This window comes from Cydia splendana, chromosome 3, assembly GCF_910591565.1.
Source record: "Cydia splendana chromosome 3, ilCydSple1.2, whole genome shotgun sequence".
In the NCBI taxonomy this organism is placed as follows: Eukaryota; Metazoa; Arthropoda; class Insecta; order Lepidoptera; family Tortricidae; genus Cydia; species Cydia splendana.
Genome location: NC_085962.1, coordinates 17,032,503 through 17,047,422, shown reverse-complemented (window position 1 = coordinate 17,047,422; position 14,920 = coordinate 17,032,503). Strand labels below are relative to the sequence as shown.

Genomic DNA, 14,920 nt, shown 5'->3' with positions numbered 1-14,920 from the left:
TCATTTATCTGCATTCTTTACCATTGACAATGTAATTTGAAAAAATATAAATGTGCTTAATCTCGTTCTAATCGGAGTTTGATAATTACATATACTGTATCAATGTTGGTGGCATTTAGCTATTGTAGATAAGATACCATCTAGTACTAAGTTTGTATTTATAATAAATATGTAGCATCCTAATAAAAATCTTTTTTGTTTTTATTATTCAGATAAAAAAATCCTCATTAAGGTTACATTTGAATTGCAACTGCAACAGCGTTGCTGGTGTGGTGTTGCAGCTGCGGGAAATGATATTCTTGATAAATTGAGTGCTGGAGTTTACGTTCCAATCGTGAGAGCAATACGTCGTGATGTATACCTAGTCATAAATTATTAAAATTATTAATCATAGCTATAAACCCTATCAATTGAAAAAAGTCAAATGATAGGGTTTATAGCTATGATTAATATATATCCATACATTAAATTGAGTAAAAATATTTCCTCATCATTCACTTGCCCTTATCCCATTCACTTGGGGTTTGCTTGGGGTCTTTAAACTATTTTTCTGATTTTTTAACATATCCACTTAAAATTTCCCAACCTAGTTTATACAAACAACGGTACTTATCACTAAAATTGGGAAATTTGTTATTAAACTGATAAGAAATCATATCTGGTATTATTGAAGTGGAAACGTGTACTACCTTCCTGTATGGAGTGGAAACGTGGACTATCCTGGCCAGAGAGAGAAAAAGGATTGATGCATTTGAGATATGGTGCTGGAGACGAATGTTGATGACCTTGGACTGCAAGGCGTACTAATGCATCAATCCTAACCCAGCTTCAAGTGAAAACTCGTCTATCCACCACATGCCAACAACGCATACTGTCATATTTCGGACACACAGTGCGCAGAAGTGACAATAGTTTGGAAAAACTGTGGTTGGATCACGCGGTCGTTCACCAATAAGATGGCCCGCTCAAGTTAAAGACTATTTCTACACGGTCGTCAAAAACGCGTTGGACAGAAACCGGTGGAGCAGATTATCCGCTCCAGAGGCAACCCTGATACTGACCACGATCCTCAGACATGAGGGACCGACCACAGAGAGAGAGAGAGATTATAATGTGTGATTAAATCAGCAGTTATTTATTGTCAGTCAGAAATATTCCCCGGTCGATTCTTATGAAGGCTGGCCAAACGAGACATCATAAAATTATTTTTCAGATTAAACAAGATGATAAGGCATTTATCACGAAGTTGGGAAATTTGGCATTAAACTGATAAGAAATTATATCTGGCGTATAAAAAATGTGAGAGGAAAAAACTGTATTTTTTTATATTCAAAATTCAACAAATTTAAACTTTGTTTTTATAATATCTACTTGCCGACGCATTGATAAAAGTTTTAGTACGTCGTAGCCCAAGCCTGTGTCGACAAAGGCCATTTTTAGGGTTCCATACCCAAAGGGTAAAACCGGGACCCTATTACTAAGACTCCGCTGACCGTCTGTCTGTCTGTCACCACACTGTATCTCATGAACTGCGATAGCTAGGCAGTTGAAATTTTCACAGATGATGTATTTCTATTGCCGCTATAACAACAAATACTAAAAACAGATAATAATAAATATTTAAGTGGCGCTCCCATACAAAAAAGACGTGATTTTTTGCCGTTTTTTGCGTAGTGGTACGGAACCCTTCGTGCGCGAGTCCGACTCGCACTTGGCCGGTTTTTTAAATCACCGTGCCTCAGTCTAAGAACGCAATTTACAAAGGAAACAGCCAGACAAGGAAACGATTCAATGAACTTCATAACAATTAAACCATCGGTAAATAGATTGCTACGTTTCGGAATGATAACAGATAATAATCGGAATATTTTTATTAATTCATTCGCAATCTAAATTGCAGAACTCACTCGATCAAGGAAGGTAGTCTATAATCGTCCGTGCGTGAGTAATAGATATGGCAGATTATTAAGTTATTTGCAAAGAAGAGATTTTTTTTTTTAAACGCGAAGTGATTTAAATAATTTTAAAGTGATCAAAAATGACTGATACGGGCACAGGCAATATTAGAAAAGACATTTTAGATGAAATAGTGAATAGGAAGCGAATGGGAGACAAGAAGTTTCATTCGGAGACTTCCTTGCAGCATTATGAGGAACCAGAAGATGAACCTGATTATGACGTGGAAGCTGACGGAGATCCGGGGGTGTGTATATATTTTTATTCGTATGTATGTACAAGTACTAACTACATTTTAAGCGACAGATTTCCTATTTGAAATTCAAATAATTTTCAAACGCGAAGTGCGAAGGAGACGCGGTGGTTGTTTTAGTTTCATAAGTGTTGCGAATTGATTAGTAACAAAGGATCACTGGCCAGCACAGCAGCGTGCATATGCTATTAAGGCGTATCGTACAAAAGGCTTTTCACTTTGTACCGCGAGGCATAAGTTTTGCATTCATTTCGGAATATATGCGGAAAAGGTTGGAGGAATGCGTACTTGGCAAAGTTCAACATTTAGGAAATGTGATTAACAAAAACTGAAATCCGTATTAATATTCTTTTCATAAAAATAAACGGTTTTGATTTAATTATATCCTCTTTTTTTTTTTATTAAATTCTGATATCGGAAATCCACTGCTGGACATCTGTTCTGTATGAAGTTAAGTAAGTTGGCTTCTTAATTAGAAAATAATTCGAGCACTTTTTGGTATCTGATTGTGCTAGAATTTGGTACAGTCACCTGCAATAATATGTTATACAACGAAGGCCGCAAAAATATCTGACACGATCTTATTTGTAGAGCCATAAGAGCGTGTCACATATTTTTACGGCCTTCGAAGGGTAAAATATTATTGGATGCGAGTGTACCTATACATACTAATATAAAAGACTGGTGACAATGCAATACTACGTTGACATCCAGCTCCTCTGATGTTGGAGACCGGAGGTGGCCATAGCAACACTGTGCAACGTCTCGATGAGTTAGATGACTGTTGTAAAAAATATATAAGTAGGTACCTAGAGTCAACTATTAAATCTTGTCTTTTATTGACAAGAAATTTATTTTGAATCGAAGTGAAGCGGCGTATTTTATTGTGCTTTAGTCCGCCTCTAGCACGATGAGCAAAATACGTAGTATTATGCATAAAGGGCAGTTGTCAGACCGTATACCTGTCACAGCTGGGGTGAAACAGGGTTGCTTGCTGTCACCGTTGTTGTTCCTCATTGTCTTGGACGACGTGATTCGCAGAGTAACAAGCCAAGAGAGGAGGGGGCTCCCGTGGGTGAATAGAGGAAGCCTCGAAGACATTGACTTTGCCGACGATCTTTGTTTACTCGCAACGTCACACGAACATCTCCAATCCAAGACCAATGACCTTGCGGGATTTGCTGCGGACGAAGGACTGCGCATAAATTGCTCGAAAACAAAGGACATGCGCCTTAATACCTTGGACGCAGCGACAGTATATGTCAACGGTGAAGCAGTTGAGCAAGTAGAGCGATTTACGTACCTAGGGAGTGTGGTCGACCCTTCAGGGGGAGCGGACAGCGATGTTGAATCGTGTAACGTCTTACCCAGTCTAAGCTCTACTATAGAAGCTTTATAACCTGAAATACTGAAATTTTCCTCAGCTTTCTCTATTATTGAAACCTTTGGAAAATAATACTGAAATTTAGTATATAAGGGACTAGGCTAGAGGGGATGAAGTATAAAATAAACAAGGTATTGAATGCTAACGAATTTGATTTATTGCATTCAAATATATTAAGTTTGTAAGCTGAATTAATTCAATAATTTATAAGCTCTATATCCAATGACGTCTGGGTAGGACGCATTAGGATATACCGCCTTGCTTGCTAGGGCCAAATACCTAAGTCAGGAAAACAAGACGGGACAAAAACCTGACTGCCCAAGTTTAACCTGTACACAACCATAATAAAATATGTCACAGTAATAAATAAAACCTTATGTAAATATATAAGGAAAGTATGCCAAGATCATCTAGTTGGGAAATATAGACCAGCATTATGACAAGTAATAACCTAAGCTCTCCGAGGTGTGAGACATGTTACTACATAACATAAAATCTGGAATATGTTCCAACAAGCACAATACATAATTCTAAATACTTCCTAATATGTAAATAACAACCTAAAATACGAGATTTAACGGATAACGCTCCTAAAATAGGATGAAGCTAACATATGTCACAAGGATCCTAAATATTGACTTATAAATAAAAACCTCAAGTATTACCTAATAAATAAAACCTCAAGGAACTAGAAATACCAGGTAACGCCCCTAGAGAAGAATTCATAAAATCCTATCATAATAATTGAATATTATTTATTAACAAACGGCTATTATAAACCCTACCTTCTTCATATAAAATGCCATTGTGAAACATATCAGAAATTAATATATTTCTAATTTATATAAAAGGGTGCCTGAAAATTATGAAAACAAGTAAAAGATTTAAATGTGTTTCTGACAAAATGATCAAATATGAAAATATAAGATTTACTAACAAGTTCAGATATAATATATAACGATATGTTAGCATGAGATAGGACTGACGGGTGAATTCTGGCATCGCACGATTTTATTATCTTAATTAAGTATATTGTAACATAAAATAGCTGGTTGCAGTCAATTATAAGGCAACCTTTTAAGTCTCATAAAATTATCATGCATACGTCGATCCATGGACAACTCCTATATGTCGAGCCGCAAGTCTCTACGAGAATATATCCATAGGTATGTCACTAGGACCTGCACCGTCTGCAGTACCTTAGGCCCGTCGCCTAAATGGAATATATCACGTAATGGTTTATACTATCGAGTACAGAAACCGAGACTTATACCAAGTAAGTAATTGACATGAGTGCCCAAGAACGACCATAAACAAGACAATGATATAATCGTTGCCCCTACTATCATGAGATCAGCCATTTTATTATATTAATATATTACGCAATATCACGCAAAGGGTAAAACAACTGTTATTTAAGTTAAAAGCCAGTTGTGGATAGGATTTGCTACCTTTACCCATTAATGTAATTAAAAGCCAAGCATTTGCATCACGGCTTGCATCCAGATTGAATCATACTCAATGATACATGCACTCATGCTGTACTCCATCAACCTGGAGTGAAACCATCGCTTATTAGCGATATTTAAAATAATTGACTTATTAGCGATATTTAAAATAATTGAATTATGGGTAATTCAAAGAACCTTGAAGAAGAAAGTAAATAAATATAATATACTTTCAATTGGGCGTAATCCAAAATGGTAGTAATAGGTACTAATAACCACACTAGTCAAATGACTTGATTCAATATGACAAATGAATTTAGGGCAAGTATAAAATATTGACTAAATATAGATCAAACTATATACCAAATATTCAAAATATACACCCACAATAGCATTTCACGACTCTTGAACTGTATAGCATATAGCTGTTTGCGAATCACACGGACTCGTAGCTCAAGTATAATTGTAAGACCATAAATATACCAATCTGTTTACCAAATATTATCAGTAATAATAGATAAAATTATACGCATTAGCAATGTAACTACAATGCTTTACAAATGATACAGTGATTCGCAACCAGCTAAAGCTGAACCAGATCGTAGGAGAGAGAGATATATGATTAGCTCAAAGTCATACGTTTGTATGATCTAGTAAATACTTGCATTAAAATATGAATACGTAATCACGATCATTAAATAGGTATCAATTATCACACAGATGGCTTTACCGAATGTCCTAGAAGTCTCACATCGTCAAGGAGTCATATGCTTTCAAATAAATCATCAGATAATCACAAGAATCATTGACTAGATTTCTAAATCAATAATGAACGTTAAGAAATAAAATCCGTACCTACATTTGAAACCAGAGTCCATAATAAAATATCTCTACCTATTCATATATTAAAACCGCAATAATATAAACATACAAATATGGCGAATGTCCTACAATAATTCTACCTACAGATGAATACCGTAATAAATTAATAATCCTATTTAACCGTTTTAGTACACCTAACATAATTGGTAATGATCTACGTCACCGTTTACGTATTAGGATCTGATTGGTGGGCTACGATGCTCTCACGTCGTGGAGAAGCCAAAGCTTGCTCATCCCACGCAGGTGAATACTGCACCGGACCCAATGAGTAGAGTGAAGGTTCAGATGCGGCGTAGCGCTGCCGGTCGCTTCTTCATGTAGAAGGTAGGGGCGCCCGTTGCAGCAGTGGGATTGGTCAGCTTCAGACGAGGATGCTCTGAGACAGCCACTCCGAAGCCGCCGATGGAACAGGGCTAGCTGCCGTACTCACTCGTGAACCGGGAATTGAGAAATAAATAGTGTTTAATAAAGTATTAAGACGTTGGTTTATGTCCCTAAACACTGGTATACTTTCTTATGCAATTAAACAACCAATTATTATTCGAACTATGGTTAAAAGGTAAATTATATATACATGAAAGCATAGAGTATAAAGGCATGTCAAATCAACATTGAGATAACATTAAATCGGAACCAACGCACCGTTTGAACTAGCTTCGGCCACCTTGTCCACAAGTAAATCTCCTTGATGCCTTATGTGCGAAATCTGCATCTTGACTTGGAGCCCATGCAGAGGAGTTTCCAAGGTGACGAGTATACTCTCGGAAGCGGAAGCAGTCTGGAACCGATGGCGGGACTCGAAGCTCGAAGAAGACGTAAACCGAGAATTTGATAAATAAATAGTTATAGTTATATGCTAAAACATTTAATGATTGTACCTACAACGTTCGTTAATCTCGCGCCCATACTAGTTATAGAAATCTATGAGTGATATTTATGGCTAAAGTAACTAAATACCTACATTCAATGATAAAAATATAGCTTCATTTATATCTAAAATCAAAGCAAGTCTCACAATTACTCATTAAATAAAACGTCAAAAATACATACATACACACTAATTATTTCCTTTCTGAATTCTCTATCGATTGTGGTAGATATTTCGATTAACAATAAATATTGAACACTAATTACATATGTGGTATTCGTAACTTGAGTAACACCCGTAACCTATAACACTAGAAGGGTTGTTAGTTAACCCACAATCATAACCACGCTCATTTGCTACTAAGCATACTTTAAATTACAGCTAAAAGATTCACAGCTAAAATATTATGTACTTGACAAAACATACCAACCTCTCTCACGTCATTGCAATTGAATGCATATATCCTATATCCACATTTCACACGAACACTGAAACACCTATCTTCAATATTGAGTTAATGTAAGCACATAAGCACATACACGATTTATGTTTTCACCAAATAAATATATTTGAATATACTAAACTCCAACCCTCTCTGTCATAGTTATTAGAACAACACTATCGTATGAGGATCGAACTTACAATAACCATGAACAGATATTGTACCTAGGTACTTCTGTCGCACAATGGAGGGTATAATGTAACGCGGTCTATGCAAACTACCCGCTATATTCACACAACGATAATATAAAAATAATGATTCTATTTTTAACTCGCCAGTATCAAACAAACCTAAAATTCTACGGATAGTATGCCATCAATGCAGCCTATGGACGAACGCAACATGTATGTAGGTTTCCTCAAGATATAAAATGACATGCAAATAATTAAGTTTAAATGAATTAACGTACCGTGACAAGTAGTCGATGGGCAGCGGTCACGTGATGGATTCGTGTAATTATACACGCCCACGGCCCGGGTGAAGCTTCGCTTGATGATTGCGAGATGCAGTGCTTTTGGTAGCTGCACCGCGGTGACCACACGCCCAGTCTTCACGCCCATCGTACCAGGGTGCTGTAAGCGGCGTCTCGCCCATTGAGTTTCATATCTGCAAACAAGCTTAAACGCATGGTTTTCCTTACAAACTAACACTCACAGGACTCCTTATTGACTCGACGCTCTGCTGACGGAAAAAGCCTCGAATCCTCTTTTCGATTCCTTAAATAACCTCGCTCGCGGGTTCCATGAGAACCCCTAAACCGCCATGTTAATGCAAGTTCCTCAATGGTTGAACCAAAATCGAAAGTTTTGATTGGTTAACATTTGCCACCCTTGCATATGATTGGTCTACTTCATTCCCGCGTATTTTGATTCATCTACCTTACAACAGATGGCATCTCTAAGGATAACATGAATAAATTAAAAAGCACAATGAAGTAGTAGTAGTATTTAATTAATTAAACAATAAATATTGCTTTAATAATTTTCATCTAAAATATTAAATTATATAATTTTGCAGGGTAGTAAATAGTGAACCAAAACTAAGCTACCTACTAGTTTACCCATTGAAGGCCAGATGGCGCTCCGACTCCACTGTCGCATTAACAGTGCCAATATAACGCGGGAAATTCAATCCTAACAGATTCAGTAATTTCCGAGAGAGTAAATAAATGAATGTAGATGTCAGTCTGTTACAATCGCGCATCAACAAGGCGCGAGCAGCATATGCGCAGCTGAAGCCTGTATGGACGTCCACCGTGATAACGCGACGTACGAAAATCAGGATGTTCAACTCCAACGTCAAGTCGGTCCTGCTGTACGGTTGCGAGACATGGCTTGTGATGAGGAAAGATGTCACCAATCGTCTGCAGGTGTTCGTAAACAAATGCCTGCGACGCATTCTAGTGATCTACTGGCCACGAACCATCTCAAACGTCAGACTATGGCAGATGACGGAACAGAAGCCCATAGGAAGGGAAATCCTCGAAAGGAAATGGCGCTGGATCGGACACGTACTCCGTAGGCCGGACAGCCATCTGGCCAAGCAGGGTCTCCGCTGGCATGCGGCCGGCAGTAGGCGGTCGGGGAGGCCTTGTACTACATGGAGGCGATCAGTTGAGAAAGAGGCTGGCTCAACTGGACTCGGCTGGAAAGAGCTGGAAGAAGCCGCTCAAGATCGTGACAAATGGAGGATTCTTCTGCGAGCCCTATGTCCCTAATGAGGTATAACAGGAATGCATCATCATCATCATCATTCATCATCATTATGCATAGTATAGATAATAATTTATATTGTAATTTCATATTATGAAATAAATAAATCTAATCTAATCTATTTTCTTTTGAAAAACAAAGATTGTTTTGTAAAAGTAAAAAGTGTAAGTAAATCGGTCGATTCAGTTGATATGGCTTTTTTTCTACGTTTACATGATTTGTTTTGATCGCGTTTCAGTGTATGTATTCGAATTCAAACTCATAATGCAGGATGCAAATTATACATTTGTAGTACAATTTCAGACTAAACTTCCTACCTACATATACATAATATAAAGTAAAAAAAGTGGCGATGACTTTAATAATAAAAATCCTACTAAGTCACATTTTTCCTAAACATTCATACGCTTAAAGGTATTAAGACAATTCGTTTTTTTTAGGTTGTAAATACATCAGTAAATGGGTCTTCGGGGGAAGAAATCTCCGCGCGGCGGCGCACTATGTCCCAACCGGGCCCGGTGTCGGGGAACTTCCTGACGGCCAGCGCCGCCCGCGCAGCGCGCCGCCGCCCGCAGCGCAGCGTCAACTACGCAGCTGACATCGAGAGGAATGTGAGTAACTGCATCATCATAATATACAATAACACAAAATACGTATTAAACTGAACATATAAATTTCCTAAAATATAATTAACTAGCGACCCGCCCCGGCTTCGCACGGGTTACACAAAACCTTAACAAATTGATAGGTGAAAACGGCATGAAAATCCGTTCAGTAGTTTTTGAGTTTATCGTGATTATACATACACACAAACAGACAGACGCGGCGCCGGCGGAGGACTTTGTTTTATAAGGTGTAGTGATAAACCAAATGTGACCATGTCTAAGTAACTATAAGTACTATAACTATCTATCGCGGACATTCTGTATGAAATACTAACTATTATTGAGAGCCTGTTGTGTCCCACTGCTGGGTCAAGGCCTCCCCCCCCGTTTTTTCCATTCCTCCCGGTTTTGAGCAGTCTTCGGTCATTCTTTTAAAAATGAGTCTAGCTCCTCTCGCCATCGCCGACGTGGTCTGCCAAATCCCCGTTTTGAGCTGGGCTGCCACTCTTGTGGTAATCTTGGCCCACAGCAACTCACTCGGCAAACGACACACATGGCCCGCCCAGTCCCACTTCAGCTTAGCCGCTTTCCGAGCTACATCGATGACTTGTGTTCTGGAGCGCAGTGTGGTGTTCCGGATACTATCCATTAATTTTACACCTAATATGCTGCGCTCCATGGCTTGCTGGCAAACCCCGAGTATGCACTTCTGAGACGCTGTCAAAGACCTAAAAAATACTAACTATTACCTACTTATTCTGTGACATTCTCTTGCTTAGGGTCAGTTGCACCAAACTGTTTCCCAAGTAACACACAAGCAGGATAATAGAGTAAAATTATCATCTTATTCAAATTAAGATTGCATAAATTTTGTGTATAAGCGGTGGAAATTACTAAATTCGGAATAAGAAAATATGTGGGCCTAGTGGGGCCTATATACCAATAAATGCTGAATAAATTTTGCATAGTATCGGTTTTGCATATTAAAGCTGAATAATACTTATTTCTTACACAGTTAGTCAGACATTATTCAGCTTAAAGCATTTGTGGTCACTAAAAGCTGCATAATAGCAGCATTAGCAGCAAGTAGCTGTATATATTCTGTGTTGTGAGATATTAAGCAGACCATATTAAGAAAAATGTGATAGTGGCTACTAAATGCTGGAAAGAAGCGTCGGTGAAGACTTTCAACTGTATAAAAGCGGTTGCAGTTTCTGTTTTAATGCTAGTTTTTGAATAAAGGTGGACGCTATTACTGGAAGCTGTAATGAAATTGTTATTCAGTAGCTGCATATATGAGTTAATTATGGCTTTTATAGACATAACGTCTGAATAATAAATACTAAAACAACACTTATACTTAAGTTATAGTGATTTTAGTACACATATACTATCTTTTCTTGCTAAAAGCTGCAAAATGAACGCAATGAGAAGCGCTATTCAAACTACTGCTTAGTATCAACAAGTGCGCGGTGGAGAGGGTTCCGTAGCTTTATACACGGTCAACAGTGCTACTTGAGCCTGATTGCTTTGAGCTTGAGCGTGTTTTTATTTTATTTTGAACGCATCTCGCGTATTTATTCTTTAATCCAATCATTATTTAAAAAATCGAGGTTTAGTTTTCTTAACAATTCTCTTCGATTGGTTATTTTACACAAGATGCATTGTCGTTTTAATGACGTAAAACAATTGCTAGCTACCATCGTAAACACTGTTAACTGACCATTTGCATACCTTACTGCAACGAGATAAAGTTTACCAATGGCCATTTAAGGTTGTTGCTAGTTTGCAAACAAGGTGGCAAATGATAGTTATTGATATTGTTGCATTAAAAACCTGTAGACTGGACTGGGTATGTGAAAAATAAAATAATCACCCCCATTAAAATAAAGCGAAGTCGATTCTCCTGTCGATTTTGAACATACTGTTTTTAGGTTTCAAGTGGGTCTACTCATACCCATCCCACACTATACTCGTACTCATACTTAAACAATACTGCCCATACCAAACTATACTTGTACTCATACCCGTGATACCCGCTACTAATATACCCGCACCTTCGCACCTATACCATATTCATATTCATACCATACTCGTAACCATACCATACTCGTACTATACACATCTTCGTACTCACGTCGTACATCTTTGCGTATACCTTTACCTACTACATATTTTTCGGAACTGTTAACGGAAAAAATAACTGTGTAATCTGCCGTGCCCCCAGATTTATCATATAACTTAAATATTATATCGCGTTTATAATATTAGTAGGAAGTAGGATTGAATATTACCCGTGTTACATACCTATAATGTTTCTCATCAAACTAGTGAGGATCTATGTGGTTTTTACCATTTGTGTATAGAACCCTAATATGCTTTAAGATTGCGAAAACAATTACTATTATACTGATGTTATTCAAAACTTGTTGTTCTAAAACCATTATTATCTAACATGTAGCTTAGTAACGCGAATAATGTGAATGCCTATTCAGAAATTTAGCACATAATAGCTGTGGCAGCAGCTTATATTCAGCACAGTCGGACGCCATTACGGTTGCTCATATTCTAACCTCTAAAATTAAATAGGAATTTAAAATGAACTGAAAAACCCATTTATATTCATTTATAAAACTAGTTTTATCGTAGCATAACTTGTTAAAGTACATTTTCTATCACTAAAACATCTAAACACCGCAAGAAAATTACAAATTTAAAAGTGGAGTACTACATTTTCTATATTTACTTTCTAAACAGTGCATTATTTACGCGGCGCTTTAAAATTTTAAATAAAATGTATATATATATATTAACAGTAAAGTCGCATGCGCAATGAAATTGATGTTATATAAACATCGAATCAATATATGGGTAATCAATCAATCAATCAATCAATCAAAGCATTTATTTTCAGGCTACTAAGGCCCATAGATACATACCTTACAAACTAACATATATATACAATAATAAAAAACTTAAATACTAAAAAATCATTAATAATGTCCTCCTTATTTTGTATTCACTTCAGACACTACACTTTGACACGAGTTCACAAATTAAAATGAAAGACAAATCATACACAAATAGCTGAATATATTTTCTGTAACAATGCACTTTTGAACCAAAAGCTGCATAACGTGTGACTAACTGAGTCATTCTATACAAAGTTGGATAACTTTGGTTTAAAAGCGGTATAGAAGCTTTTGACAGCCTCTATACAAGTGTTATTCAGTGATTCAATGTGTGGGCACACACTTATACAGCTATTACATTACTGTTATTCAGTAATAAGCGGCGTGGGCTAGCCCACTTTGCGCGCAAACCTTCTGTATAACGTCTGTATAAGCGCTTATACAGACGTTATACAGCTACCTTATTCAGCATACAGTACGGAATGCTCTATTATGCAAACAATATTCAGCTACTTTTGTGTTACTTGGGTTGTCATCGTTAAAGAGTTCGCTAAATTTTATTGTATGGAAAGTTTCTTAGTAAACCGCCGCGGCGCGCCGGGTGACGTTGATCAGTCTCGCAAGTGCGGATGGTGCAACCATTAGATGCAACATGTAACAGATCGTGATCGTGATCGTACTTTTTACCTTTTGTACCATCTCACTGTAATGTAAAGAAAAAAAATTGAATTAGCGTCACATAGAGTCTGTTCGGAAAGAGAAGAGTCGTGGAATGTATTGGGCCCCATACATTCCACGACTCTTCTCTTTCCGCACAGACTCTAAAATAAAACGACAATCACCTATATTATATCATACTAATCACACTCCTAATTTTATCGAATAGAAGGCGTGCCACTAACGCTCATTGATCGTAATTTTTAATATCAATTAACAGGCTAAATGACTGCAACGTGATAAACTTTTCGCTCATCTGATAGATTACTACTATTAATAGAGGTATTAATAGAGGGTGATTAATACTGTTTACAATATGGCATAAATCGGCCTTATGCTATGCAGCTATGTAGACTTATACAGTCACCTGCAATAATATGTTAGTCATCGCAGGCCGCAAAAATACGTGACACGGTCTTATGGCTCTACAAATAATAAGATCGTGTCAGATATTTTTGCGGCTTCTTTATAATATTTCAGGTGATTGTGCGTTATTTATTGTTTGTTTTAACGAATTGAAAAATACCTTTGCAGTTATTTTTTCTTTATTGGCAACACTGATAGTTGCTTCACCGCGTAGTAATCGGATGCGAGTGTAAAATTATTATTTCGTCTAACGAAAAAAAAATTAATGGCGGGTATGCTTTTCTTCCTGGTTTTATTGGTTGAAAAACTTTGACTATATTTGTACCAAATGTATTAAACATGTAATTTTATAGTGTCTTAGGTTAATCAGTGTTTATTCTTGAGTTTATAAAAAAATACCTGAATTCGACAACCTACACATGCGCACGTAGCCGGGGAATCGATGGGTCGGGGTGTCTTTGATCACTTATACGTGGTGAAATTGATCAAAAGATTAAAGTAACACCATGAATTATTTTGGCAGCTTACGATTTTTTTATGTATTTTTTTTTCAATAGTTATATAATAAATAGGTAAAATAGGTATCGTTTGAGTCAGTGCTATAGAGGGAGAAGTTGTTAAATTATAAGTTTGTATGTAGGAGTTGATCTCCGGAACTGCTCATTTGATTTCAAATATTATTTTACCCGTTTCTATTGTATGGAACTTACTGGGTGGAAATTGGCTATATTTTATCCTGCGGCTTTGCTTTTGGGTTTTTAATTATACGTGCGTGCGTGGCCACTAGCCCACCAGGGTATTAATTATACAATAAATAAATATGCATTTTTTTATAGAAACAATGACAGAGATTACAAAAAATACCAAGAAGAACAACTCAATGATGCACTCGCAAACATAGTGGCGGGCACAAAATCTATTCGTGCCGCATCGAAAGCATACAATATTTTATATAAAACTTTATACAAATAGTAAGTATAAAGGCAACATATCAAAAATCCGGATGCACAGACCAAATTTACTGGAACGACAAAGCTTACAAAATCCGAAAATCTGTTGCTAAGTGCGATGATATAAGTTAAATCCCTACGTTATTTATAGTAAATAATCTAATAAGCGCTTAACGTTATTAATTTTTATCATTTGGTATGTTATCAAAGTAACCCTAACCTAACCTTAAAAATATATTATAACTTAAAAAGTACTTAACAAATTTTTATTTTTTTATTTTTTATAGGCTTATTAGTTTACTTTAATACAAATAAAATAGAGTTTATATTTTTTACAATCCACCCAAACATATGTCGCTTGTATT

At 36.7% G+C, this 14,920-nt stretch overlaps 1 protein-coding gene across 1 annotated transcript in view; it reads left to right on the top strand.

The window, feature by feature from the left end:
* The first annotated feature begins 2,018 nt into the window (after window positions 1-2,018).
* LOC134789377 (proton channel OtopLc-like) overlaps window positions 2,019-14,920 on the top strand; it is a 30,481-nt gene continuing 17,579 nt past the window's right edge. Inside the window, exons 1-2 of the mRNA XM_063760009.1 lie at window positions 2,019-2,203; window positions 9,446-9,616. Of these exons, the coding sequence (XP_063616079.1) occupies window positions 2,039-2,203; window positions 9,446-9,616 (336 nt within the window). The 5' untranslated portion in view covers window positions 2,019-2,038. The remainder of the gene's footprint in view (window positions 2,204-9,445; window positions 9,617-14,920) is intronic.